This window comes from Sus scrofa, chromosome 13 (genome assembly GCF_054392235.1).
Source record: "Sus scrofa isolate SSC_HxYL_T2T_F1_AM1 chromosome 13, Sscrofa_HxYL_maternal_Yorkshire_Landrace_v2.0, whole genome shotgun sequence".
Classification (NCBI taxonomy): Eukaryota; Metazoa; Chordata; class Mammalia; order Artiodactyla; family Suidae; genus Sus; species Sus scrofa.
Window position 1 is genome coordinate 222,051,522 of NC_139395.1, and position 25,308 is coordinate 222,076,829.

General features: G+C 61.0%; 1 protein-coding gene across 1 annotated transcript; it reads left to right on the forward strand.

Moving 5' to 3' along the window:
* Nucleotides 1-1,000: 1,000 nt before the first annotated feature.
* PDXK (pyridoxal kinase) lies at nt 1,001-23,144 on the forward strand (the record flags this gene model as incomplete). The annotated part of the gene is given in 11 exon segments (NM_213943.1): nt 1,001-1,074; nt 13,588-13,642; nt 15,112-15,216; nt 15,620-15,703; nt 16,055-16,101; nt 17,143-17,228; nt 18,092-18,137; nt 20,534-20,645; nt 21,206-21,342; nt 22,516-22,582; nt 22,830-23,144. Coding segments are annotated over 11 exon segments (926 nt in total), but the record flags the coding sequence as incomplete, so codon positions are not given.
* Between the last annotated feature and the right edge of the window lie 2,164 nt (nt 23,145-25,308).

Genomic DNA, 25,308 nt, shown 5'->3' on the forward strand with positions numbered 1-25,308 from the left:
TACCGGGGGTTTCAGCTCTGCAGAAAGGCTCAAAGAGAGTCTCGCCATTCCACCGCCCTGCCCCAGGGCTGTCCGGCTCCTCCCTGCTCTCTGCATCCCCTCCCCTCCCTGAGGAGCAGCTGCCCGTGGGAACTCAGGGAAGGTCCAGGAGGCTGAGGTTTAGTCCCCAAAACAAGACATGGAGGCCACAGAAAGGCTTGTGTGTCCAGGAGCCCCACAGGACACTAGCACGCTTACACTGCGGCCTAGCGCTGGTCGCGCGGTGGCCGGAGGGGCAGGGCACTGCACCGGGTTCCGGGCTCTGTAGGCCCCAGGCGAGGACCCGCCTGGCCCGATGGGGCCTGGGCGAGGGAACCTGCAGGCCCGCGGCCCTCCGCTCGCACCCTTGCCGGGTTCCACTCCCAGGGCGCCACGTCCCTGCGTTTCCACGTTGGGAAGGGTCCTTGTCTGACCCGCTCAGGGTGCCCCCGCCGGGGAGGTGCCAATGACTGCGGAGCCCTGGGGTTAGAGGCGGGCGCAGGAGCAGGACAGGGGACCTCGGGAGCGAACGAACGACTCAGGGAGCGGATAATGAAGGCTCGGGACACCGCAGCGCCTTCCTCGGTAAAATCGAAAGTGCAAAGCCGGCGTTTTGGACGGTGGCCGCCCACGTGCCCGGAGCGCCGAGTGACGCGGGCGGGTCGCCGGGGGCCAGGGGTGCGGTCTGCAGTTGCCGGTCCCCAGGGAGGGCCCGGGGGCGGGGCCTCGCGGATGCCCCTCCCCAACCCGCCCCCCGGCCCGCCCCGCGCAGCGCGGGCCCCGCGGGTTCCCAGCCGCGCTGAGGTCAGAAGGAGGCGGCCTGTCGTCCGAGCCGAGCGCCTGCGCCGAGCGGGGACGCGGCAGAGCGCAGCCCGAGCGCGGCGGGAGCCGAGCGGAGCGGATCGGAGCCCCAGCGCGCGGCGGAGACGCTGACCCCGCCCGGCCCCGCGCCGCCCCGGCAGGCCAGGCATGGAGCAGGAGTGCCGGGTGCTCTCCATCCAGAGCCACGTCGTCCGCGGCTACGTGGGCAACCGAGCGGCAACGTTCCCGCTGCAGGTACGCTTACGTAACGCAGCGGTGTCCCCGCGCCCGGCCGTGCGGGCCCGCGGAGGGGTGGCCGCAGCCCGATTGCGTGACCTTGGCCAGGCCACCCGGGCGGCCCCGAGGCCCCCCTTCGGGAGCGCGGGCTGGCCGAGGCGGGCGCGGGAGGCAGGCGCTTGGCGGGGGCGGGGTGGCCCTTGAGCCCCTGCGGATGGATGGGATGGGGCAGAGATGGGAGCACCGGGTTAGGATGAAGCCCGGGTGCCTGAGCTGTGCGCACCTGCCAGCCCCCGCCCCTTCCCGCCGGCGCGACCCCGGGGCTAAGAAAGAGCGGCGCCGCGACCCGAGATCCCGAGAAAGAGGGCCTGGGTAGGCAGGTGTTTGCTTTGCTCACCTGGTGAGCGCCCCCTCCATCCCTGTCCCCTGCGGGTCAGGACGCCAACAGGGAAGGGGAGGAGTAATCTCGCAGTGAGGCCCGGGAGGTCAGGGAGGGGGCCGGCCTGCGGCTCATCATTCCTGGGAGGTGGTCCCCTGGAGGACGATGGGGCAGAGAAGGCCCGCCTGCAGGTGTGGTGTTGGCGCTGAAGCAGGCAGGCCCAGAGGCCACTTCACGCCCCTGCAGGCTCTGGCTTTAGCAGCTGCTCTCTGGCTGCACTGGGCTTCCTCCCGCCTCCTGCCCGGCCTCCTTGAGGCTCGGGTCTCCCTGTGGCTCATCAGCCAGCACCCGCTGCTTCCTGTTGCAGCCTCAGGGTTACTGTTGGGCAGCCCTGGGAGGAGAGGTGGAGGCCTGAGTGCAGGGGAGAGTCATGCTCGGGTGTCGGCATTGGGGCACAGGCCCGTGCTTACTGGCGGGCTCAGCAGGAGGCTGGCGGTCCAAGCAGGGTGGCTGCGCTCTTGGACCACTCACCTTCCGTCCATTGTCCCTGGGCCGGGTCCCTAAGCTGGGAGCAGACCTCAGGCCCCTGCTGTGTGTGCCCTGTTCCCATGCTGGGCCCTCGAGGACATAAAGGACCACTCTCACAATGGCCTGTGGGGTGCCGGCTGGCTAGAGGGACGGTGGGGAGGGGTGGAGCTGCCTCGGTGGAGCTCGAGGGCCCACCTCAGGCTGGCCTCTTGTCCCCAGAGGAGGAAAGAGTGGGGCAAAGACTTGAAGGTGAAAAGTACAAGGGTTCAAGGCCAAAGTGACCTGCCTGGCTGGCCCTGATCTGTGAGCACACCTGTGTGTGGTGCTTCAGCTACCTGGTCCTTGGTCCTCCTGTTCCAGGTGGTGGAGGGCAAGCCAGAGGGGACAGCCAGGGTGCCCACCTGACCTGAAGCCCGGTCACGGATCGCTTGGGCAGGGCCCCTGGGGTGGGCCCCTGCAGAGGGGAAGGTGCTCTCTGAAGCAGGGGCAGCTGGGGTGGGGGGGTGGGGGACCAGGCAGAACCCTGAGAACAGAGCACACCTCCCCCAGAGTGGTAGCAGCCGCTGCTCCCCCACCTGGAGGGAGCCTGGGGCGCCACTCTTGGCAGAGGTGTGCAGACCTGTGCCAGCCTCTGTCAGCTTCCCTGTGCTTCTGCCTCTCCCAAGCCCCCGTCCACCTGCGGCCAGTTTGGTCCCCAGACAAGCACAGGATCTTCTGGCCCTGGGCCTTGTTCCTGAATGCTGGCACTAACCCTCGGCTTCCACACCGTCGTGCCCCTTGCCAGTTTCCTGGCACCCACGTGGGGAAGCGCCTCTTAAGGACAATGCCTTGGAGTTCCCGACCTGACGCAGTGGTTAACGAATCCAACTAGGAACCATGAGGTTGCGGGTTCGGTCCCTGCCCTTGCTCAGTGGGTTAAGGATCCAGCATGGCCGTGAGCTGTGGTGTGGGTTGCAGACGCGGCTCGGATCCCGCGTTGCTGTGGCTCTGGCGTAGGCCGGTGGCTACAGCTCCGATTAGACCCCCTAGCCTCCATATGCTGCAGGAACGGCCCTAGAAATGGCAAAAAGACAAAAAAAAGACAACACCTTGGTTCCTACCTGGGGTCTCCCAAGTGCCTGGCATCCTGCACCCGGACCTGTGGGCTCGAGGGATATAGGTGTGGCGCTGTCACTCCCTTCTGTCACCCTTGGGGTGGGGGTGAGGCCTCTGCCTCTGATTTAATCCATCCCTGCACTTTTGTCTACTTCGAAGTCCTCCACCTTGTCATTGTGAGATTGTGAGTTTGCGTTTTTTTGTTGTTGTTGTTGTTGTTGTTGTTGTTGCTATTTCTTGGGCCGCTCCCACGGCATATGGAGGTTCCCAGGCTAGGGGTTGAATCGGAGCTGTAGCCACCAGCCTACGCCAGAGCCACAGCAACGTGGGATCCGAGCCGCGTCTGCAAACTACACCACAGCTCATGGCAACACTGGATCGTTAACCCACTGAGCAAGGGCAGGGACCGAACCCGCAACCTCATGGTTCCCAGTCAGATTCGTTAACCGCTGCGCCACAACGGGAACTCCCGAGTTTGCGTTTTATCTGGGGACCTGCTGAGGTCTGTCTGTAGCCCAGGGGCCCCGAGGGACAGCTCTAGAGAGGGCAGGCAGAAGCCAGTTTGCGTGACATTTTTGGCTGCGGCGTGCGTGCATTCAAGCATAAGCCTAGGGCGAAGGTTCCTGCCGACGCCAGAAAGCGGATCTCCTGACTTAATGATTTCAGTGCTTTCCGGTGTATGGGAAGATGCAGGAGTTTGGGGTCGTTGAAACTCTCTCCGAGCTGTGCATCTAACTAGCGAGGGCTGCCTATCAGAGAAGCGAGCGCCGCCGCCCTGCATCCCTTAGGCGGGTGACTGCCGTGGGTTCCACTGGCCTCGTGGAACCGGAGGCGAGCCGGGCTGGATGCGGGTCGGGGCCTCACTGGGTCCTTTGCCCTCGTCTCCTCCTCCTCCTGGTTACAGAAGTAGGGGTGGCCTTGGGGGTGGGGAGAGCCAAGGAGAGGGAGAGGCCTCAGAACAAACGCATTCCGCCGAACCAAGTCCAGCTTGACGGAGGGTGAGAATAAACGCCCAGCCCGAGCGCAGACACCGCCCTGGCTAGAGGGCCCGCTTAGGGCGCGGAGCAGGCCCACAACGAAATAATCTCCAGGCATTCCCAGTTCACTGAACACTCCTCCCCTTAACCCCTTAGCTGTTCCTTGCCCGGACCCCACGGCCCCACCTGGCCCAGGCTGCAGAGCCCAGGCCCCTGCAGGCCTTTTGCTCCCCACCCTAAGTCAGCTGTGCCCAAGGGGGGGTGTGTGGCCCAGGGGGGCCCGGCTGGACACAGGCTTTTGGGCTCTGGTTCCCAAATGCTCTTCCCTGGCTCCCACAGCACATGGTTGTGCTGGCAGGTGGGCAGCTACCTTCTCTGAGCAGAGAAACACATTGTCCAGAAAGGCAAAGGACCAGAACCTTGACCCTGGTTGGGATTTGTTTCTGGGCTCGAGTCCAAAGTCCGTTTTAGTGGCTGAGGGGAACAAGCCACTGTGGCAGGGGAGGCAGAGCCTTGGGCGGGGTGATCCCGCAGGGAGTGTGAGGGGGCTCTCGGCCTTCATGGGGGCGGGGGCTGGCAAGGGCATGGGATGCGCGTGGGGTGCCCTCCGCCGGGTGGGGGCCTCCCGCTGCTCTGGCCTTGGTTCTGGGGAAGGAAAGGGTGTGGAAAGAGGACGTGCAGCCCCTCACCCCCACCCCGGTGGCGTGTTTCCTCTTGGAAGAGGCACCCTCTCAGTGGGCTGTCAGGGGTGGTTCTTCTGAGCCCCCGTGGCCATGCCGGCTCCTTAACCCGCTGAGCGAGGTCAGGGATCCGGCCTGCATCCTTGTGGACACGAGTAGGGTTCCTGACCCCCTGAGTCAACGGGAGCTCACAATCTCCCGTGTTTTCCTAGGGCCGCGCACATCTTCCAGCCGCCCCCGCAGCTCTGCCTCTGCCCTCTTGCTTCCCGTTTTGGAGAAAATCCTTTGGGTTCTTGAGGCTTAGGGTCATGTATGAGTTTGCTGGGGCTGCGGTAACAAAGGGCCACAGATTTATTCTCATGGTTCTAGGAGCCAAAAGTCTGGCATGGTCGCAGGGCTACAGTTCCTCCGGAGACAGGGGTGAGGGGGTCCTTCCTGCCTCTTCCAGCTTTGGGTGGCTCTGGGCGTCCTTGGCTTGTGGCAACGTACCTCCAGGCTCTGCTTCTGTCACGTGGCTTCTCCTGTGTGTCTCTATAAGGACCTTTGTCACTGGGCCCAGGGTCCGTCCTTGATGGACGGTTCTCGGAGTTCCTATTGTGGCTCAACAGGTGAAGAACCCAAGAAGTGTCCATGAGGATGTAGGTTCGATCCTTGGCCTCACTCCGTGGGTTCTGGATCCAATGTTGCCGCAAGATGGCTCTGGTGTAAGCCGGCAGCTACAGCTCCAATGCAACCCCTGGCCTGGAAACTTCCATATGTCACGGCCGTGGCCCTGAAACGATTTTTTTTTAAGGACGATGCTTGGCTTGACCGTGTCTCGCACGCCCCTGTCTCCGACTCAGTGTGTGCGCGAGTCCCCAGCCAACATGGGTTTCAGGGGCCACCATTCAGGTCGAGGTAACTTAGAAAGATCCTCTTCATCGACATTTAAAGGGGGCACAAATTGGGGGTTCACCTAAAGGCCCAGAGTAGATAACGCCACATCTGAAAGCCGACCTATTTGGAAGGGACGGCGCAGTCGAGAGTCAAGCTGCCCTTTGAGCCGCGGCCGCAGCCCCGTCTCCCTCGAGGCCAGGATGCCGGCAGCTGCCCTGCTGGGCAGGCAGCCCTCGAAGGTGCCCAGGCGGGTAGGTCGCTGGCTTTGTGCCGACTGAACTTGGCACCACAGCTGCCGGCACGCGTGACCTCTGCTGTGGGTTCCCGGAGGCTCACAGTGCCGGAGAGGTGACATCTTGAAGGGCCGTGTGGGGACAGCGACGTGACTGAATTCTAGGGCCTTGAGAGTCACCCCCCCCCTTTTTTTTTTTTTTTGGTCTTTTTAGGGCTGCACCCGTGGCATATGGAGGTTCCCGGGCTAGGGTCGAATTGGAGCTGTAGCCCCTGGCCTACACCACAGCCACAGCAACACCAGATCTGAGCCGCATCTGCGACCTACACCACAGCTCACGGCCATGCTGGATCCTTAACCCACTGAGCAAGGCCAGGGATCGAACCTGCATCCTCATGGATGCTAGTCAGATTCATTAACCGCTGAGCCACAACAGGAACTCTGAGAGTCACCCTTGAAATAAGGAGTTCCTGTCATGGCACAGTGGTTGACAAATCTGACTAGGAACCGTGAGGTTGAGGGTTCGATTCCTGTCCTTGCTCAGTGGGTTGAGGATCCGGCATGGCCTGTGAGCTGCGGTGTAGGTCACAGATGTGGCTCAGATCCTGTGTTGCTGTGGCTGTGGTGTAGACCGGCAGCTGCAGCTCCGATTCGACCCCTAGTCTGGGAACCTCCATATGCTGCGGGTGCGGCCCTAAAAAGACAAATAGATAGATAGAAATACCGTGAGAAGGGGAGGCGGGACCGCTGGCGGCCGTGGACGGTGGTTTAGGGGGGACACCTCAGTTTGGGGTCTGTTTGGGGTCTCAGTTTGGGTCTGTAGACATCAGCCTCCTTTTCTGAATCTCTGCTCATCACTCTCTGCAGAAACAGAACCAAAATATGACTCTGTTTCTTGGTACAAGGACCTCGAGGCCAGGCCTGTTCGCCAGTGGACTGTGGCTTGGAAGAGCAGGCTGGCGGGCAGCGGGGTGTGCTGAGAGGCCTGGAAACCTGGGTTCAGACCCCTGCCTGTGCCCAGGAGCTGAGCTGGAGGGCCCTGCGGCTGCCCGGCCCACTCCGCTCTGGAGCAGAGCAGAGGCCGCAGAGCTGCCAACAGTCTCTGGCCCGGGGCGGGAGGGGGGGGGGTCCCCCTTTCAGAGGCCGCAGAGCTGCAAGGTGGCCTTCCGCGAAGGATGAATGGATGAGTGGTTAAAATGCCTGGTCCTTGAGAAGAAAATCTTTGCATTGTTTCCTGAGGATTCCCAGGCTAAAAAGGACCTTTTTCTACCAGAAGTATGCTTGCAAGATCCTGGAAGAATGTCAGCTGCCCTTTAAAAGAGGTAGTTTTTGCTTGTGTTTTTCGCGGTGACACACATGCTAGCAAAGAGCGCAGGGGCGCCGTTGCCCAAAAGCTCGCTCCTTCCCAGGGGTGCTGCCCGGGGCTGGGGAGGGCGGGGGCTGGGCTCGGTGGCCTGGGTGTGTCCTCTGGCCTGTGCTCTGCAGGCGCGGGACCTGCCCGCTTCCCCGGCCTCTGGAGTCCCCTTCCGATCCAGACACGTCCCAGCCCTGGACCTGTTGCATCATCGTTTGGTGTTTTTCCGTGAATGTCCAGAATTGCTTAACATCTTGGTTTTCTGACTCTTACGTTGGGGCTGCTGTTTGGGACTCCTCGCCTGTCCTGGCGGAGAGCAAGAACGTGACCGCCCCATTTTCTGCCCTTTCTCACCGTGTCTGCGTGTCTTTGGGGTGTGGGTAGGTGTGTACGCGTGAGCAGGTGTGCAGTTGTGTGGGGTGGCCTGGCTGTCCCGTGCGGTGCCCTGTCTTATGTTTGCGTGACGCCTCACAGGGACCCCTCTGGAGGGGTGGGTGAGTCTGCAAGCAGGTGGCTTCTGTGGCCCCCACGGCAGGGGCTTGGATGTCCCCTGGCGCTCTCCACACGGAGCTGTTGAAATAAGATCAGCCACTTCTCAGGGGGATCCAGAAGAGTGACCCAAAGAGGAGAACAAATGGAGTTTCTCAAGGAGAAAGGACGGTGGGGTGGGGCGGGGTTGGGGGTAGAATGCAGACCCCCCGACCCAGAGCCTTTGGGCCCCCAGTCCCAGTGCTGGGAACTTGGGGTGAGATCCCTTTTCTTAGGGCTTTGCAGCGCAGCCCAGCAAAACCCGACCTACTGTGCGGCCTGCAAGCCGGGGCCGGTGCACTGCGCTGCGAGTGGGACCGAGGCCGAGTGACCGGGTCCAGGGATGTGATGCTGAGGCAGGGACACTCATGGGGCGAAGGTGGCCTTCAGGAGACACATGGCTGTCAGGGATGAGAGGCGTGGGCTGAATTGTGGACGCGGGGCAGGGCACTCGGCCGGGAGGCGAATCAGGGTGACCACAGGCACATGGCTGTGTCGCCTCTTTCCTGATTCCGGTTTCCCGGAAGGGTGACTCAAGGGCTTGCAAAACAAGTGAAGGATTTTGAAGACGGGGAAGTGACCCGTCTTCCTGCCCAACACGAGCTGCTCCCCCTAGAAGGACGTGGCGGTTGGGGCTCCCCCACTCCTGCTGTGCTGAAGGCTCCCCACGGGGTCTCCCTGCAGGGCTGGAGGCTGGTGCCTGGCTGGGCGCACCTGCCACCCCCAGGCCAAGGGATCCGCAAGAGCCAGGGCTGCATTCCCCTGTTCCCCTGTCACTGCTCCTGGTGGCCGGATGCCTCCGGGGCATCTGATGTGCCCTCCCCGGGTGTGCATGTACAAAGTTTGTTGGGGTCTCCCCTGCCCTGGAGGAAGCCGGAGGGGGCTGGAGGCTGGCTGAGGCGGCCGCCTGTCCTGACAGACAAGATGTGGCAGCTGCGATGTGCTTCCAGGGCTCGAGTCACACGTCTGCCCTCAGCGCCTGTCACCTGTCACCAGGACCTGGCCACGCTGCGTCCGTCTTGGCTGTGCATCTCGGTGGCCCTCTCTGATCAGAGACCGTGGCTTCAGTGTTAGTGGACGTTGAGTGGAGCCAAGTCTCCTCCACAGCCCAGCGGAGCTGGCACGACCCCAGGTCCCCAGCGCTGGCTCGTCATCGTGGGGCTTCTCAGCTGAGGCTCTAGTTCTTCCAGAAGCGGGAGTGCACTTGCTGGTGGAGCCTGAGGCCTGGCTTTGGTCACCAGCCTGCATTCAGAGGCTCAGGGGGGCCCCTTGGCACAGACTCCTCAAAACCCCTCCAGCCCGGGGCTGCAGAGGGAGCTGAGAGCTCGGTTTCCACCGGGTCTTCCCTCGGTTTCCTCGGTGAGAGGGGCTCACCGAGGCATGGAGGTGGTGTCAGCTTTGGGGGGTTGAGAAAGCGTGGAATTCCCAGAACGATGGGACACGCAGCCTGGGGCCTGGGCTTTGTCCCGCGGGGGGCATCTGGGGGCCGGGGCAAGGGGGCCGCAGCACAGAGGCTCCGGGCATGGGAGTGGGGACCCGAAGCAGGCCCACTTGGGCGTCTCCGCAGAAAATTCCAGGAGCACCTGCCCCAGGCTGGCGCTGGGCTGGCGCTGGGGGTGGGGGCGGCCCGGTGGCTGCTCCTGCCGTCCTGCCTCAGGCGGTGTTTCCCTTTATCTCTCAAGGCCTGGCTTCCCCTCCCCTCCCTGCCGCGGAACTAGGCTTCCTCTTTTTTCTTCAAAAGAGTCTCACTGCTGGTAAGTGTGGAACAGCTGGCAGGGGTGGGGCAGTGCCAGTCAGTGTGAGCCCTGGCCCCCGGCTGCCGCCAGCTCCCAGCCGGAGTTGGGAGAGAGCCTAGGATTCCTCCTTGGCCAGCGCACCGGGGAGATGCCGTGAACTGACGGGGGTGTGAGCGGGGATACTTACTGCCTGCTTTCTATAGCATCACCGTGGGCTCGAGGGCTCTCCCGAGTGAGCTTAGTAGGCTGCACGGGAGGCTGATGGTTGCCCGGCTCCAGGGCCCGGCGTGCGCAGGGTCTTTCCCCTGCGCCCTGGTTTCCTCTCCCGCCTGCAGCCCGGGAACTCGGCTCTTTTGGAACAGGTGGAAGGGCGGCTGACAGCATGGTGTTCGTGGCAGGCGTACAGCCAAGTGATCCAGTTGTGTATTTCTTCAGATTATTTTTCATTTATAGGTTATGAGAAGGTGTCAAACATAGTACCCTGTGTTATACCGTAAATCCTCGTTTGATTGATGTACAGTGCTGTGTGTCTTCTCTGAATGTCACTGGCGTGTCGTGGGCTTGCGGTGTCGTCGGTTTCAGGTGCCCTGCAGGGTGACTCAGTCGTACATCTGCATATACTCACATCTGCCCTGTGTCCCGTACAGGTTAGTGGGAGCACTGACTGGGTCCTTTTCCCTGTGCGCTGCAGGAGGTCCTTGGTGGTTAGCCGTTCTGTACAGCGTAGTGTGTATAGTTTAGTCCCAAACTCCTAATTCATCCCTCTCCATGGTGGCTTTCCCTGTGGTAACCCCCAGTTCGATTTCAAAATCTGAGTTTCCGTTTTACACATAAGTCTTTTGTGTCATTGTGGATCAGGTTCCACCTTCAGTGACCTCATGGTATTTGTCTTTCTCTGACTTAGTTCACTGCGTATGATAATCTCCAGGTCCATTCATAATTGCTGCACATGGCGTTTCCTTCTTTTTCATGGCTGAGCAGAAACGGAAAATTTTACGGGAGCCCAGTTGGAGGCGTATAGCCCGGGAGGAGCGTCTCGAAAAGCTCGGGTGGCTGTGTCCGCAGCTGGAAATCAAGGCACAGCAGTATGTTTTTTGAGGGCAAAGGCTGGCATCGAATGGTCTTTTCTAGAGTTGACATAATCAGATCTAAGCGCCGTGGGACCCCTTATCGAGCAGCAATGTTATCTGGTTGGAGAACATTGCTCTTTGTGGTGCAAGTATTTCTGCTTCTGGGAGGTCTGGTCTGGTCTGGTCTGTGCACCAGGCAGCTACACGGTGCAGAGTCGGGGAGGGGAGGCCAAAGGGCAGAGGACACTTTATGGTTAAACTTTTATGGTGGCATAACATAGGAACTTTGTCTCACACGCCGTATCTTGGCTATTGTAAATAGCGCTGCTATGAATATTGGAGCGCAGGTATTTTTTCCCATTAAGAGTTTCCATCTTTTCTGGATAAGCTGCCCAGGAGTGGGATTGCTGGATTCTGTTTGGCTCAAGGAACCTCCATTCTGTTCTCCATAGTGGCTGCACCAGCCTACATTCCCTCCAACAGTGCAGAAGGGCTCCCCTTTCTCTCCGCACCCTCTCTGGCATTTATTACTTGTAGACTGTTGTCTTTTTAGGGCTGCACCTGTTGGCATACGGAGGTTCCCAGGCTAGGGGTCGAATCAGAGCTACAGCGGAAGCTTCTAAGTTTTATTAAGTCCGACTTGTTCACTTTTGCTTTTATTTCTTCGGCCTTGGGAGAAGAGAACGCTGGGTGTGTGTAAGTGGATTGGACTCGCCTGGAGGTTGCCAGGGCGGGCAGAGGGAGAAACAGACCTGGGGATCTGTAGTGTCTTTGCTCTGGCTACTTCTTTTGCTTATTAACAGCTGTTTGCTGCTGCCTTCTTTTGTTCCCTTAGGATCATTAATTACTGGGGCCTGTTCTAGGACAAGTCTTGTGGCCAGGCTTAGGTCACCACATGGCTTAGGCCAAAAGTGGCTTTTTTTTTTTTTTTTTGTCTTTTGTCTTTTTAGGGCTGCACCTGCGGCATATGGAGGTTCCCAGGCTAGGGGTCGAATCGGAGCTGTTGCCGCTGGCCTACGCCACAACTGATGCCAACTGATGCCAGATCTGAGCCGCGTCTGCTGCCTATACGACAGCTCGCAGCAACGCCGGATCCTTAACCCACTGAGCGAGGCCAGGGATCGAACCTGCAACCTCATGGTTCCCAGTCAGATTCATTTCCGCTGCGCCACGACGGAAACTCCAAAAGTGGCTTGTCTTATGTCAAGAGAGCCCTGCCGAATGAGATCCTGCCATATAGCACTGGGTCACTTGTGATGGCGTGTGTTGGAGGATAATGTGAGAAAAAGAATGTGTACATATATACGTGTGTGACTGGGTCACTTTTCTGTACAGTAGAAAATTGACAGAACACTATAAACAAACTATAATAGAAAAAGTAAAAACCACTATTAAAAAAAAAAAGAAAGAAAGCCATACCAAGAGTTCCTGTTGTGGCTCAGTGGGTTAAGGACCTAACACACTGTCCATGAGGATGCGTGTTCGATCCCAGGCCTTGCTCACTGGGCTAAAGGACCCAGCGTTGCTGTGGCTGTGGTGTAGGCGGGCAGCTGCAGCGCCAATTCAGCCCCTAGGCATGGAACTTCCTTAAGTTGTGGGTGCGGCCCTAAAAAGCAAACACAAACAAGCAAACAAAACCAGCCATGCCTGGACCCCCTGGAACTTGGAGAGAGAGGCGAGTGATGGGGGTACCTCAGGGTGAGGGGCTGCTTCTGGGAGCCCTGCCTCTGCAGGTGGAGAGCACTGTTGCGGCAGCACCCTCCCCATCTCCCGTCCCCCGCTGGCCCAGTGAGTGCCCAGTGGGAGCCCCGGGCTCGAGTGGGGACCTGATGTCCAGGGTCGCAGCCCCAGCGTCCCAGAGCCGAGCACCAAAGGGGCGGGGGCAGCTGAAGATGGGCTTTTACCCGCAGGAGCCTCCTTCCTCTCCGAGCTCGCTCGGCCCCCGCGCTTGTGGGTCTGCCCTGTGCCCTCAGCCTGGCACGTGGGTTTGATCGCTACCCTCATGCTAGCGTGTGATGCTGTTTTATAAGCTGCGGGTATGGGAAACAGAGATGCCAGCACAAGGGCTTAGCGCTGTCATTGAAAAGCAGAAAATAGCACCTCCAGAGGTGCCGGCTCTAAAGGATTAATTATCTCCAGAAGCGACGGAGCAGGCTATTTTGGCAGGATTTTCAGGGTTTGCGTCATCATCGCTTCAACTCTCTATTTCTTTTGGAATTGATGAGAATTTTAGGGACCCGGACCACTGCGGACTCTGTGTCCAGGAGGCCATGAAATCTGGCAAGAAATTGCAAAGTGCCCATTTTAACTTTCTAGTTTGTAAAAAGGCTGTTGGTTTTTGTTCCTTTAAGTCTTCATAATACTGGCTTAAAATTTTTGGAAAGACTTGATAACATACAAAACTTTTCATCTCTTGTTGTTGTTTTGGCTGCGCTGGAGACTTTCCAAAGTTCCCAGGCCAGAGATCAAACCCAGTGCTGTTGTCACCAGAGCCACAGCAGTGACACCAGATCCTTAACACGTTGAGCCACCAGGGAACTCCAGCCTTTCATCCCTTTCATTAAAAGGGGGGCCCCTGACGTTCCTGTCCTGGCTCAGCAGGAATGAACCCGACTAGTATCCTTAAGGATGCAGGTTCAATTCCTGGCCTTCCTCTGGGTTAAGGATCTGACATTGCCATGAGCTGTGGTGTAGGTTGCAAATCCGGCTTGGATCCAGCGTGGCTGTGGCTGTGGGGTAGGCCGGCAGCTGTAGCTCCAGTACCACCCCTAGCCTGAGAACTTCCATATGCTGCGAGTGTGGCCCTAAATAAAGCGGGGAGCTCCAGACTTCCTACCCTGGCACAGTGGGTTAAGAATCCAACTGCAGCGGCTCTGATGGCTGGGGAGACGCAGGTTCGGTCCCCAGCCTGACACGGGATCCTGCGTTGCCGAAGGTGCGGCCATAAATGGGGAGGGGGCTCCTACTCGATAAGCTTTTTTTTGGCTGTGCCTGCTGCCTGCAGACGTTCCCTGGTCCGTGATTGAACCTTCCACCCCAGCAGTGACCCCAGACCCTTCTCTGTCCCTTCTCGCAGGTTCTGGGGTTCGAGGTCGATGCAGTGAATTCTGTCCAGTTTTCAAACCACACAGGTAAGGCGGCCTCAGCCGTCCTGGTGAGTGTGGGAGGAGAAATGGCTCTTTGGAAAATGGGCCAGCCCCTCCCCCACAGACAGGAAATGGAGCCCAGGTGGGGGGCCTGCCTGGGCACAGGGCGTGGGCAGGGATGGCAGGTTTGCCTTCGTTGAAGCTGGTTGACCTGGGCAGGCAACGGGACCTCTCAGCCCCCCCAGTTTCCTCCATAGACTGGGGGTGGCTCCCCTGGCGCCTCCTCCGGGCCGGGCCAGCCCCGTGCAGCGCACCTGCCTGAGCCCCTCTGCCCGGGGGGCACGGCAGGCTGGGAGGAGGCAGATTTTCTCTTAAAAACCAGAGCCTAGTGTTTCTGGGACCCCAAGGTTTCTGGGCACAGAAAGCCTTCTCCAGGTAGGCTGGCCCCAGGGGACATGGGGTCAGGGCCCTTGGAAAGCCCCCAAGGTGTCCCGGGCTCCCCACCCCCGTGGCCTGACTGCACTGCCCTGGAATCTGGCACTGCGGCAGTGGCAGGAGAACAAAGCCACTCAGTTCTTAGAAACATCCCCATGTCCCTTCTTTGAAATTACTCAGAACCCAGACGGAATCTCAGAGCACAGAACGTCCCAGGAACAGCTGGCCGCAGGCCGATCAGAGAGGCGGAAGGGTCCCCCTCAGCCCGCGTTCTCAGGGAGGTGCGGTCAGGTCATCCGGGGAGGAGAGGAGCTACGTGCAGGTTCAGACGAGAACCTGTGCCCTGGGCACAGTGACATTGGGAGGCTCCCCAAAAGTTGTCATCAAGCCAGTGAACCTTCCTGAAGCTGACAGGTTTTACTGGCAGTTTTATCTACCCATTTTTTTTTCCTGCTCTCTTTTTTTTAAAGTAAAGGAGCCAGACTGGCTTAGACGTTAAGTGATGGACGGCTGCCCGCGGGCTCCCCGCAGGGCAGTGCCAAGGCTTCAGAGCAGCCTCTGTGGTTTGCTACTTCAGCAGGGGTTTCCTGTTACCAAGATCGCAGCCCTTGGGCGGGCGCCCGGAGCAAACATCGGGGCTGGAGGCTGGCGGGTGGGGCAGGCCTGGTTGTCCAAGCACGTGGCGTGTGACCAGCTGCCAAGCCTGGCAGTGACCCCGTAGCGGGGTGGGTGGGGAGACAGGGGCCTGCGGCCGATAATGCAGTGAGGAGCTGGGTCCCTCTGGGTCCGTGGCTCAACCTCTGCAGTTTTTGCATTTGTAAATTGAGCAGGTTGGGTCACCTCAGATCAGAGTCCCGGGCGCTCAGAACCTGACTGGATCTGGAGATAAGATCCTAAAAGGGGCAGGTTCGGGTACCTCATCCAACCTGATGGGCGGCCCTGGAGGCGACTGGGACCCAGGCCTTCGGAGGAACCAGCCCCGCGACGCGGCGGGGGACGGGCAGCCTGCCAGGCCAGCGGCTGAAGCCGTGTCCGGCCCTCGAGCCCACGTGCCAGGGCCCCGCGCTCTCTCCCCGCAGGCTACGCGCACTGGAAGGGCCAGGTGCTGAACTCGGACGAGCTGCACGCGCTGTACGAGGGGCTGAAGCTGAACAACGTGAACAAGTATGACTACGTGCTCACGGGTGAGGCCCCGGGGCGCCTGCTTGGACGGTGGTGGCTGTCCTGACGGCGGGACGGGCGGGTCGGGGACAAAAACACCCAGGTAGGCAACACGCTGCCACCTGCTACGTTGGTTTCATCAGCAAACCCACGTGGTCGGTTTATCATGTTAATTCTGCAAAAGGGCGAGGTTGCCCGTCGTACACCCACTGCTTCTGCGTTTTCTGTGATTTCGTGTGAGAGTTAACGCTGCTTTTGGGACATGCGTGTCCCCTCGGTGTCTGCAGTTGTCACTGTACAGGTGGCCCCTGTCTTAACCCTGGCCACAGGGTCCGGGCACCGCCTGCTGTTCTCGGGGCGGAAGGCTGTGATGGCACTGGTCCCCCTTGGCTCCGGGCGGGTGACGAGAGTCCTGCCCTCCCACAGGTTACACGAGAGACAAGTCCTTCCTGGCCATGGTGGTGGACATCGTGCGGGAGCTGAAGCAGCAGAACCCGAGGCTGGTGTACGGTAGGCACTGGGCCCGTGCCGCACACGTGCCTGGGGCTCCCACCTCACGTCCTGCCCCTTCTGGCTCTGTAGCAGTTGGGGCTCCGGGGACAAGTGGATTGCAGGCCATGTCTGAACCTGGCATCTGTCGGGGGCGGGTGAGAGAGGCAGGTGACAGCGACTGTAATCAGCGGCCCCATGCCAGGCCCTGTGGTTGTGGTGTGTGAGCCCCCGCCTCTGGGGCACAGGGTGGGGTGGGCGCCTCCCAGGCCGGAGGATCAGTGCGAAGTGCCAGGTGAAGTGCCAGGTGAGGAGACAGGGCGTGTGCGTGGGGCTGCAGTTTGCTGATTAAACGCCCTTTGTGTCCCGCAGTGTGCGACCCGGTGATGGGAGACAAGTGGGATGGAGAAGGCTCCATGGTGAGTGCGTCCGCCCGTGTCGCAGGGTCGGTGGCACTGTTGGCACCTGCGCCCCATGTCGAGCTGGGCGAGCCCCACTCTCAGGGTGAAGACCTGGCCCTGTTGGGTGGAGAGGCCTGCTCGGCGGGAGGTTTCGGTGGAGGGCCTGAGGGTGGGTGGGTGTTTTAGGTTATATGTCTCCGTGGAAGCTGAAGCAGCCACAGACAATTTGTAGAGGGATGAGCCTGGCTGTTTTCTAGTAAAATCTCAGGTGTGGACCCTGGAGCTTTGCAGTTTTCCTGTGTCACATAATGAATGTTTTTCTTTTAACTCCCCCGCGCTTAACCTTTTAAAAACTCTTGGGTGGCTCAGTGGTTAACAAACTCGACCGGGATCCATGAGGATGCGGGTTCGATCCCTGGCCTCACTCAGTGGGTTAAGGATCTGGCGTTGCCTTGGGCTGTGGTGTAGGTCGGATCCTGCGTTGCTGTGGCTGTGGTTCCGATTAGACCCCTAGCCTGGGAACCTCCATATGCCATGGGTGTGGTCCTAAGAAGCAAAATAATAAAAATACTAACGTTTAAAAAATAAAAACAAAAAAACCTTTTTTTTTTTTTTTTTTTTTGTCTTTTGTGTTGTTGTTGTTGTTGTTGCTATTTCCTGGGCCGCTCCCGCGGCATATGGAGGTTCCCAGGCTAGGGGTCGAATCGGAGCTGTAGCCACTGGCCTACGCCAGAGCCACAGCAATGCGGGATCCAAGCTGCGTCTGCAACCTACACCACAGCTCACGGCAACACTGGATCCTCAACCCACTGAGCAAGGGCAGGGACCGAACCCGCAACCTCATGGTTCCTAGTCGGATTCGTTAACCACTGCGCCACGACGGGAACTCCAAAAAAACCTTTTAAAATCACTCTTAGCCTGTTAACTGACCCGGGCGTGGTGGGCGGTGCCCCCCGGTGTGGCCTCACCGAGGCTGGTGCGCCAGGGTGGAAGGGCTCCCCCAGCGCTACCTCGGGGACCCGCACGTGCGCCAGCGCTGTCCCTGTCTCTGCCCCACAGTACGTCCCCGAGGACCTCCTTCCAGTTTACAGAGAGAAGGTCGTGCCCGTGGCAGACATCATAACCCCCAACCAGTTTGAGGCGGAGTAAGTAGCTGGGACCAGCTGGAGCGTCCCCATCTGCAGGGCGGGTCACCCCACCGCGGGTGCCCCCTGAGTAGCGGGGTCAAAGGCGCCGTCGGTGGTGGATTCACCCCAATGCCCTATGGTATTGAGGACCCCCAGCCGTTTTTCTGAACAGCAAGAGCCTCTGGGGACAGGAAGGGGCGGGCACAGGGGCTCTGGCGCATGGGTGACAGGCCGCAGCACAGAGAGCCATGCCCGTGCACACAGGCTGCCACGCCGGAGCTCTGAAACCCACATCCCAAATGCCCACGTGGGTAAAAGAAACAGAGCAGGCCCTGCTGCCCGGCTCCCAGGGCCTGGGGTGCTCCGCCTCTGATGACCTAGGGGTCAGGCCCCAGGGAGGAAGGGCCTCCCAGAGCCGCAGGGTGCAGCTGGGCTCTGCGGTGTGTGTGTCTCCCTTGGCCCCTCAGCCATGTCCCCTCTGGCTCCGAGGTCCCCCTTCAGGCAGTGGTGGGGCCCAGGGTTCCCTGACCTGCGCCCCCGGGGGCGGGCGGCTCACCCGGGGGAGCCTGATGCCTGGTGGCTCACTGTGCACTGACCGTGGGCAGCTCTGGGACTTGCTGGCACCGCGTGCTGTGACCATTTGTGGCCGTGCTTCCTGGTTCCAAGTAGTAACCGTGGTCTCACCCAGGCGGCTTTGTGTTCCCTTTTGGAATTGAACTTGACTCTTGAGCCGTCCCCAGCCTCAGGGGCCGTGTGGTCTGTGATGGCTGGCAGCTGTGAGTTCCCTGTGGGGCAGGAGGGGTCCCCAGTGCGCTGTGGCCCCAGGGGTCTTGTCGGTGGCCTCAGGAGTGGTGGCTCACCTGTACCTCCCTGTCTTCCAGGTTGCTGACCGGCAGGAGGATCCACAGTGAGGAAGAAGCCTTGGCGGTAAGAGGCCTTCCAGGCCCGGCCTGGAGCCGGCAGCACTGCTCATGGCGGTGGGGGGCCGGGGGTGGCGGGAGCAGGCCTGGGAGTGGGCACCCCGAGGGGTCAGCATCCCACCTGCTGCCACCCGGTCTCCGGGGCCCCAGGGACGCATCCTAAGTTCCGTTTTGGCCACTGGGTTGGTCTCCTGCAGCTTCGTGCCTGTTGGGTCTGGGCTGGCCCAGCTCCCTCCTCGCAACAGCTGTCCCGTTGGAGCCTCCAAGTGCTGCCCACGGGGCGGCTTAGAACAGCAGAAGTTTGTTCTCTGTTCTGGAGGCTGGAGGGCTGGGGCGGGGGGCAGGCTGCTCTGTCTGGACCCTGCAGGAGGATTCCCTTCCCGCCTCCCCCAGCTGCTGGGGGCGGCAGGTGGTCCTTGGAGCTCGCTCCTTGGCCTCCTCTCTGTGTCTCTGTCCTGATCTCGCACAAGGACACTGGCCTGGTGACCGCATCTTACCTTGATTACATCTGCCCAGGCCCCCTCTGCCACGTGAGAGAAGAGGTGCTAGGGGTTAGGGCTTCCGCATCTCTTTGGGGGGGGGGGTCACAGTTCAGCCATGACAGGTGCAGCATTTATTGAGCGCCTGCTGTGTACTGTGCCCTGCGTGAGTCTTGCTTCTCGGGTCCTGCAGAGGTATTGTCACGGGTTTGTCACCCCGAGGCCCTGCCCTCCTGCTTAGTGACCTGTGCCCATGACCTGTGTGCACAGCAGGGGCCCGGGCACCCGCGGAGAGTGCCTGCCTGCGGGGCGCTGCTTGGGCTGAGGCTTACGCTGCCTGGTGGACGGTCAGGGCAGTGAGCACACAGGAGAGGGCGCTTTGGGCACCTTTCTCACCAGTGCCCACTGAGCTCTGTACCAGGCAGGGTCCCACAGTGACCAGTGGGAGGGTCTCCTGGGTGTTGCCTGGGTGGGAGGAGGATGTGTCTGGAGCACAGGTGAGAGTGTGCCAGTGAGGAGACTGGCACAAGTCTGGCTGGGTGTGACTGGAGCCACAGGGCAGGATTTCAGACAGAAGGGCGGTCAGGGTGACACCACAGCCCTGGGCGAGGTTTCTCAAAGTTCTTTCAAACTCTGGTCATGCTGACAAGCCCTAGGTGGGGTTTAGCACCCCTGGGCCGCGCCCCCAGCCCCAGGCCCTGCCCAGAGTGCCAGGCACTGCCAGGGCCTCACCTCCCACACCCAGGCCTCATCAGAGTCTGCTGGCCCCTGGGTCAGCGCTGTCGGCGGCCAGTGGGGCCCACGCCTGGGCCTGTGGGGCTGCGAAGCCGCTTCCCTGAGAGGGAGAGGGCTCGCTGGGGCCGGGGAGACGGGGCTGTGGGCGTGATGACCCGTGTCTCTAAAGGACCCAGGTTCCTGCAGGGTCCCCACTACAGGGTGGCTGCTGCAGGGGGCGGGGGCACACCTGCTGTGTGGGAGGGGCCTGGGCCTGTGCGCGTGTGTGTGGTTTGAGTGTTCATGTGTTTGTGTGGGTCCGTGTGTGGGGTTTGCACAGGTATGTTCACGGGTACACACACAGCGTGTGTGGGTTTTGCACAGGTATGTTCACATGGTGCTGCGGGTGCACGTGCGTGTGAGTCTCGGCCTTGGGCAGAGGGCACCTGCGCGCCCTCACCACTCTGGCTCATTTGCATGAGGCCCATCTCCTGTGAAAGCTGCTTACCCCGCCCGCGGGTCGCGGCTGATGAGCGGCACTAGACACCCTGAAAGTGCCCTTAGAATCCAGGGTTGGCATCAGAACCCTGCCCGAGCTCAGCATGACCCCACAGGATGGGAGTTCTGAGCAGCTGAGCTGCCCCACCCTGCGGAGGGCAAGGGAGGGGCCCTTCTACCTGGTACGAGGCCCCGCCGGTGTGGCTGGCACTTTCCTGAGCCCCAAGCTCACCCCAGTTTGGGGATCGGGCCCTCAGGGTGGGACGCAGGAAGTCTCCAGCCCTGGCAGGCTGCGGGGCGAAGGGCAGGGCGTGTGTGTTGAGTGAGTAAAGGAGCCCGTGAGGGGCTTCCAGAAGCAGAGGGGCAGGAAGCCCTTCTGGCCTGGTGGTTGCTGGGCGCGGCTTCTGCCACCCTGGAGCCCAGGTGAGCAAGGACGGTGGCCTGACCAGCTGGCTCCTTCCTGCAGGGTCAGACACAGGTGGGGTGCAGGGTGGGGCTGACAGTCATGCCCCTTGGACTTCACGGCAGCTCTAGCCCAGCAAAGCCACTGGGCGCAGAGCCGGGCCCGGGGGTGGCTCCCACGCTCTCAGCCTCTCGTCTCCGTCCATCCAGCAGACTCGAAGAATCTGAGGGGCTGGGCAGAGGGGCACGGCTGCCGAGTGCCCGGCACAGGTGGCCAGGGCGTGGCTGACGGCCCCATCGTGTCCTGCAGGTGATGGACATGCTGCACGCAATGGGCCCGGACACGGTGGTCATCACGAGCTCGGACCTCCCGTCCCCGAGGGGCAAAGACTACCTGATCGCGCTGGGGAGCCAGAGGACGCGTGAGTGGCCATCCCGACCCCCCGCCACCCCGTGTGGGGCCGCCTTCTGCCTTCCTGCCACGTGACCCTTGAGGTTTCTGAGGTTTGGGGTCCAAGAGAAAGAAAATCATACCAGACTGGGCAGGTAGCCAGTCTCCTGAGCCCTGGAGAGGTCAGGCTGCACACAATTGCAAGAGGTTTCTGTGACTTGGGGGCGGCCAGTGCCCCCCACGCTGGCAGCACAGGGCTAACACCCCCTCATACCAGCCCCTTTGGAGCCCAGCTCCTGGGGAGCCAGGTGCCCACGGGTCTCCCCCTACCCGGGCCGCCCTGCCACGGGGCTGGTCCCCACGCCAATGTCCCTGGGAGGGCGTGTCCTGCTCTGCCGTGTCCTTTAAAGATGCTCAAGCCCCGCCTCCTCCCTTTTTCTACTTGGGCTGGACGGTCCCTGGGGGGTGTCGGGCACACAGGCGGGCTGAGCCCCCTGACCTGTGTGGGAGAGGCAGCCCGCTTCCCAGGCCACAGGCTTCTCGCGGCCCGGGCTTGGGGTCCCAGCCGCCCTCCCCTCCCCGCCCCTCCAGGATCCCCCGACGGCTCCGTGGCGACGCAGCGTATCCGCATGGAGATATGCAAGGTGGACGCGGTCTTCGTGGGCACTGGGGACCTCTTTGCCGCCATGCTGCTGGCGTGGACACACAAGCACCCCAACAACCTCAAGGTCAGCCGGGGGCCTAAAGGGGGTGGGTCCTGACCAGATGAAGCCTGAGGGTCGAGAGGAGGTGCAGCCTCAGCACCTCGGGATCTAGAAGCACCGCCGGCAGGGAGACCAATCAAAGCTTGTCCTAAAACAGGTCCCTTGGAGGGTAAAGGACAGGGGTGGTCGGACGTGCCAGAGACTCATCTCTTGGGATTGTCCCCCCCTGTCTCCCGCTTTGTGAGTCACTGTCCCTGGTGCCCCCGGGTGGGGCTAAAGCCGTTTTGCCCCGTGCTGGGCAGGTGGGCTGGCAAATTGGGGGTGGGGTCTTTGCTGTGCCGTGCGGGGTCACGGTCGCCTCCTTTGACCTCCCTCTGCAGCGTCCCCTCCCCTGGGGGCAGGTGCACACCCTCCCCAGCAGTCAGGACACGAAATTCAGGGCTGGGGCCCTTCCCATCACTGACGCGGCTCGCGTGCTTGGTCTCCGCGATGGTTTCGCCCTCTGCTTCCTCACTCGAGGGACCAAGGCCAGCTGGTGCCCAGAAGGCCAAGCCCGGGATCAGCCCTGGGTCCCCGAGTCGGGAGGGAGTCCAGTCCGTCTTCCTCCTCAGCACCTGCTAAGCCCCGGGTCCCTTAAGATGCCAGCAGGCAGGGACCTAGGCCACCTTTGGGGCAGGAGCTCTCTCCTGTGTACATTTTTTATAACTATTCATTCCGGAGATGCTCGCTAAGCACCTACTATGTGCCAGGCAGTATCTATTGGCCAAAGGTGCTGTGGTCCGTTTAGCACACAGGCCTCTGCCCAGCTCTCCTGGGATCTCTGTGGCCGTGGCCCACCCGGGGGAACCCTGTGACCACGGAGCCAGTGCTGGTGTTAATGGACAGTCCCAGAGTTCCCATCGTGGCTCAGCACGTTAAGAACCCATCTGGTATCCAAGAGGATGCGGGTTCGATCCTTGGCCTCGCTCATGAGGTTAAAGATCCAGCGTTGCCACAAACCACAGTGAGGTCTCAGGTGGGCCTCAGATCTGCCGTGGCTGTGGCTGTGGCTGTGGCGGAGGCCGGCAGCTGCAGCTCCGATCCATTCCCTAGCCTGGGAACCTCCATGTGCTGTGGGTGTGGCTCTAAGAAGACGAAGGACAGTCCCACCCGGGTCGTGGGTGGCTGGGCCGGGCTCAGTGGCCTCTCCTCCCGCAGGTGGCCTGTGAGAAGACGGTGTCGGCCATGCACCACGTCCTGCGGCGGACCATCCAGTGCGCCAAAGGTACCCTCTGGCCGGGCTGGTGGGGTGCGGTGTGGCCTCGTGAACCGGCCCACGGCTCCCGCCGGCTCCCGGGCCTGGGCCTGGGCCTGGGCCTCCCGAGGCGGGGGGCAGCCTTGTGGCGCTCTCTTCCGACGTGGGGGGGTCTCCGGTTGGGGGCTCAGCCAAAGGCGGGGGAAGGAGGCTCTTCCCCGGGCGGGGGCACCCCGTCTCCACTCTGTCCCCGTCCTGAGCGCGGTCTCTCCTGCAGCCAAGGCTGGAGAAGGCCTGAAGCCCAGCCCGGCCCAGCTGGAGCTGAGAATGGTCCAGAGCAAGAGGGACATTGAGGACCCGGAGGTGGTCGTCCAGGCCACGGTGCTGTGAGGGCCGCCGAGCCCGCCTCCCAACGCCCAGTGCCCGCTGTCTGTTTCCGTCCTTGTGAAAAATGTAACATCTGCCTTAGAGCTGTGACCGAAACTTGATATTTTTTTCTTTTCCGAGTGTCCAGCCTCAATGGGTCTTCATTGTCAAAATGTGCCAGTTGTGCTTTTTCACACGAACGACGTGACTGCAGGCCCGGCTCCCCTCCCACGAAGGCTCCTGGGCCTCCCCCGAAACCAGCTCGGGACGTCCTCCCTCGGGCCCATCCTGGGAGGCCGTGGCGTCAGCATCGGGGACGCGTCGGGGGTGGCCGGTCACCTCCGGAAGGAGGAGGCCAAGTGTGTGTGCCCTGGTCCCGACCCCCCTTTCTGTGTTCCTGCTTCAGAAGCTTTTGCCTCTCGCCATGCGGCGGGCTGGGCCCCTGGGGGTCTCAGATGCTCTGTGTTCCTTCGCCGCATGGATGGGACCCTGCAGCTCAGGTGCACAGGCGCTGCAGTTAGTTTGGTGGGGGCCTTCGCGGGACCCCAAAAGTCCCAAGTTGGTCTGCAAATCTAACTTGTGTCGGGGGGCTGCCTTGTAACGCCCAGCATCTCCAGGGTCCCCTTGGGGCCGGGACAGAGGCTGCAGGACCAGGGTGGCCGGAGGAAGAACACGCCAGGTTCTTTTGGGAAAACTCATCCAGTTTCTGGTAGAACACGGTGTGTTTGCCGCCTGCTGCTGGTGACACATGCATTGTGTCACCACATCTCTCACAGGCAGGTAGAGGACAGGCTGTTGGCATGTTGAACCCCACAGTTCTGTGTGCTGGGCCAGCCGGAGGCACCCCTAGCCAGCCTCTGCCCTCCACCCCTCCCCACAGCGGGCAGAGGGCAGCGTGTCAGAGGAGCAGCTGGCAAGATGCCGCACATGGGCTGGGGCAGCGAAGGCCACGGCGTTGGCCCTGACACAGTCCTGCTGTCCACTGCTGGGGTGACCTCCCTGGTCCCCCTTTGCCCAGAACTGTGAGGCCCCAGGCATGGCCGCAGGCAGGAGTACCCATCCTGAAAACGCAGCACCCAGCCCCGACTGCAGGCTGCGGGGCAGGTGTGGGCCCCTGGAAGGCAGGCCCTCCACGGGCAGTGCCCCAAGCCCAGCCCTGCCCACTCGTGGGGCTGGGCCTCGTGCCTCCTCAGCCCTGCGTTCTGTCCTGTGTAGAGAGGGCTCCCTGCAGCCCTGCCTTTCCCTCTCCCGGCTCCGGGAACATTCTAGGTAACATTCTCGGGCATCAATGCTCAGACGCGGCGTCAGGGGTCCTCAGCTCCCCACGGCGGCCTGCAGGTCAGGGTATCTGGGCCCCTGTCATGTGTCATGGGCCTGCAGGGCCCGCTGGCCCAGGAGGAGGAAGGCGGTGCTGGTGGCCTGGCACGGGGTGGCTCAGGGACCAGCCATAGTCCCCCAGGGCCCCAGGCTTCCGTGGAGCCTTTCATGCCGTCACTGCCAACGAGAGCTGGGGAGACGGCCACCCCACCAGCCAGCAGGAAATCTCTCTTGGCTTTAACAAAAAAAGAAAAAAAAAAAAAGAGAGTCTCTAAGTATAAGACCAGGGAAAACCTCTCGAATGAGACGGTGAAAACTCCCCCTGAAGACGGGGTGTTGGGGTCCGGGCTGGCCCTGAGCCCCGTGACCTTGAAGGCAGATGCACTTTACAAACACTCTGCCTCTTAGTTCTTTGAGGCCAGAGTCTGGGCCCCACAGTGGGTTTAAATCTTGGCTCTCAGTGTTATCCACGGACTATCCCACCCGTGAACTCTGGCGGGATCCAAGGCTCTTCTGTCCCCCTGGCCGTACAGTCCCAACCCCGTGGACAGGCTGTGGCCCCAGCCCTCTGTCTCCTGAGAGCCTCTGCGGAAAGAACCCTAGCCACTGTGGGAAACCCCTGCCGGCCCCTCGGCCCCCCAGCAAAGCGACCTTCCTGTCGTGATGTTGCCAAACTTGTGTCTCTCGAGTCTCCATGGGGACCTGTCCACCTGTCCTGATGACAGCGGTGGCCCCAGCCTCTCTATTCAGAATTCCCTCCCCCCCACCCCGAAGGTTCCCAGGGCCAATGACAGTGGATTTTGATGGTTTGGGTCCAAGTGAGAATTAGCCATTTTTTAAAAAAATTTTTTCCATAGTTTAGTATCATGCAAAATAATTTATTTTAAGATAAGAAATGTATTGGTCTTGACTTGCCTGCTTTTTACCAGAGTATAGATTTCAAACCTTCCCCTGTAGGCCTTAAAGAGGAATTTAAAAATGTCCTGTCTTAACCAGTCTTGAACCCTTGTCAAATCGTGTGAAGGTGGCTGGGTTAGTCTGCTGTTGTCTTGCAATACGCACCCGTGATGGTA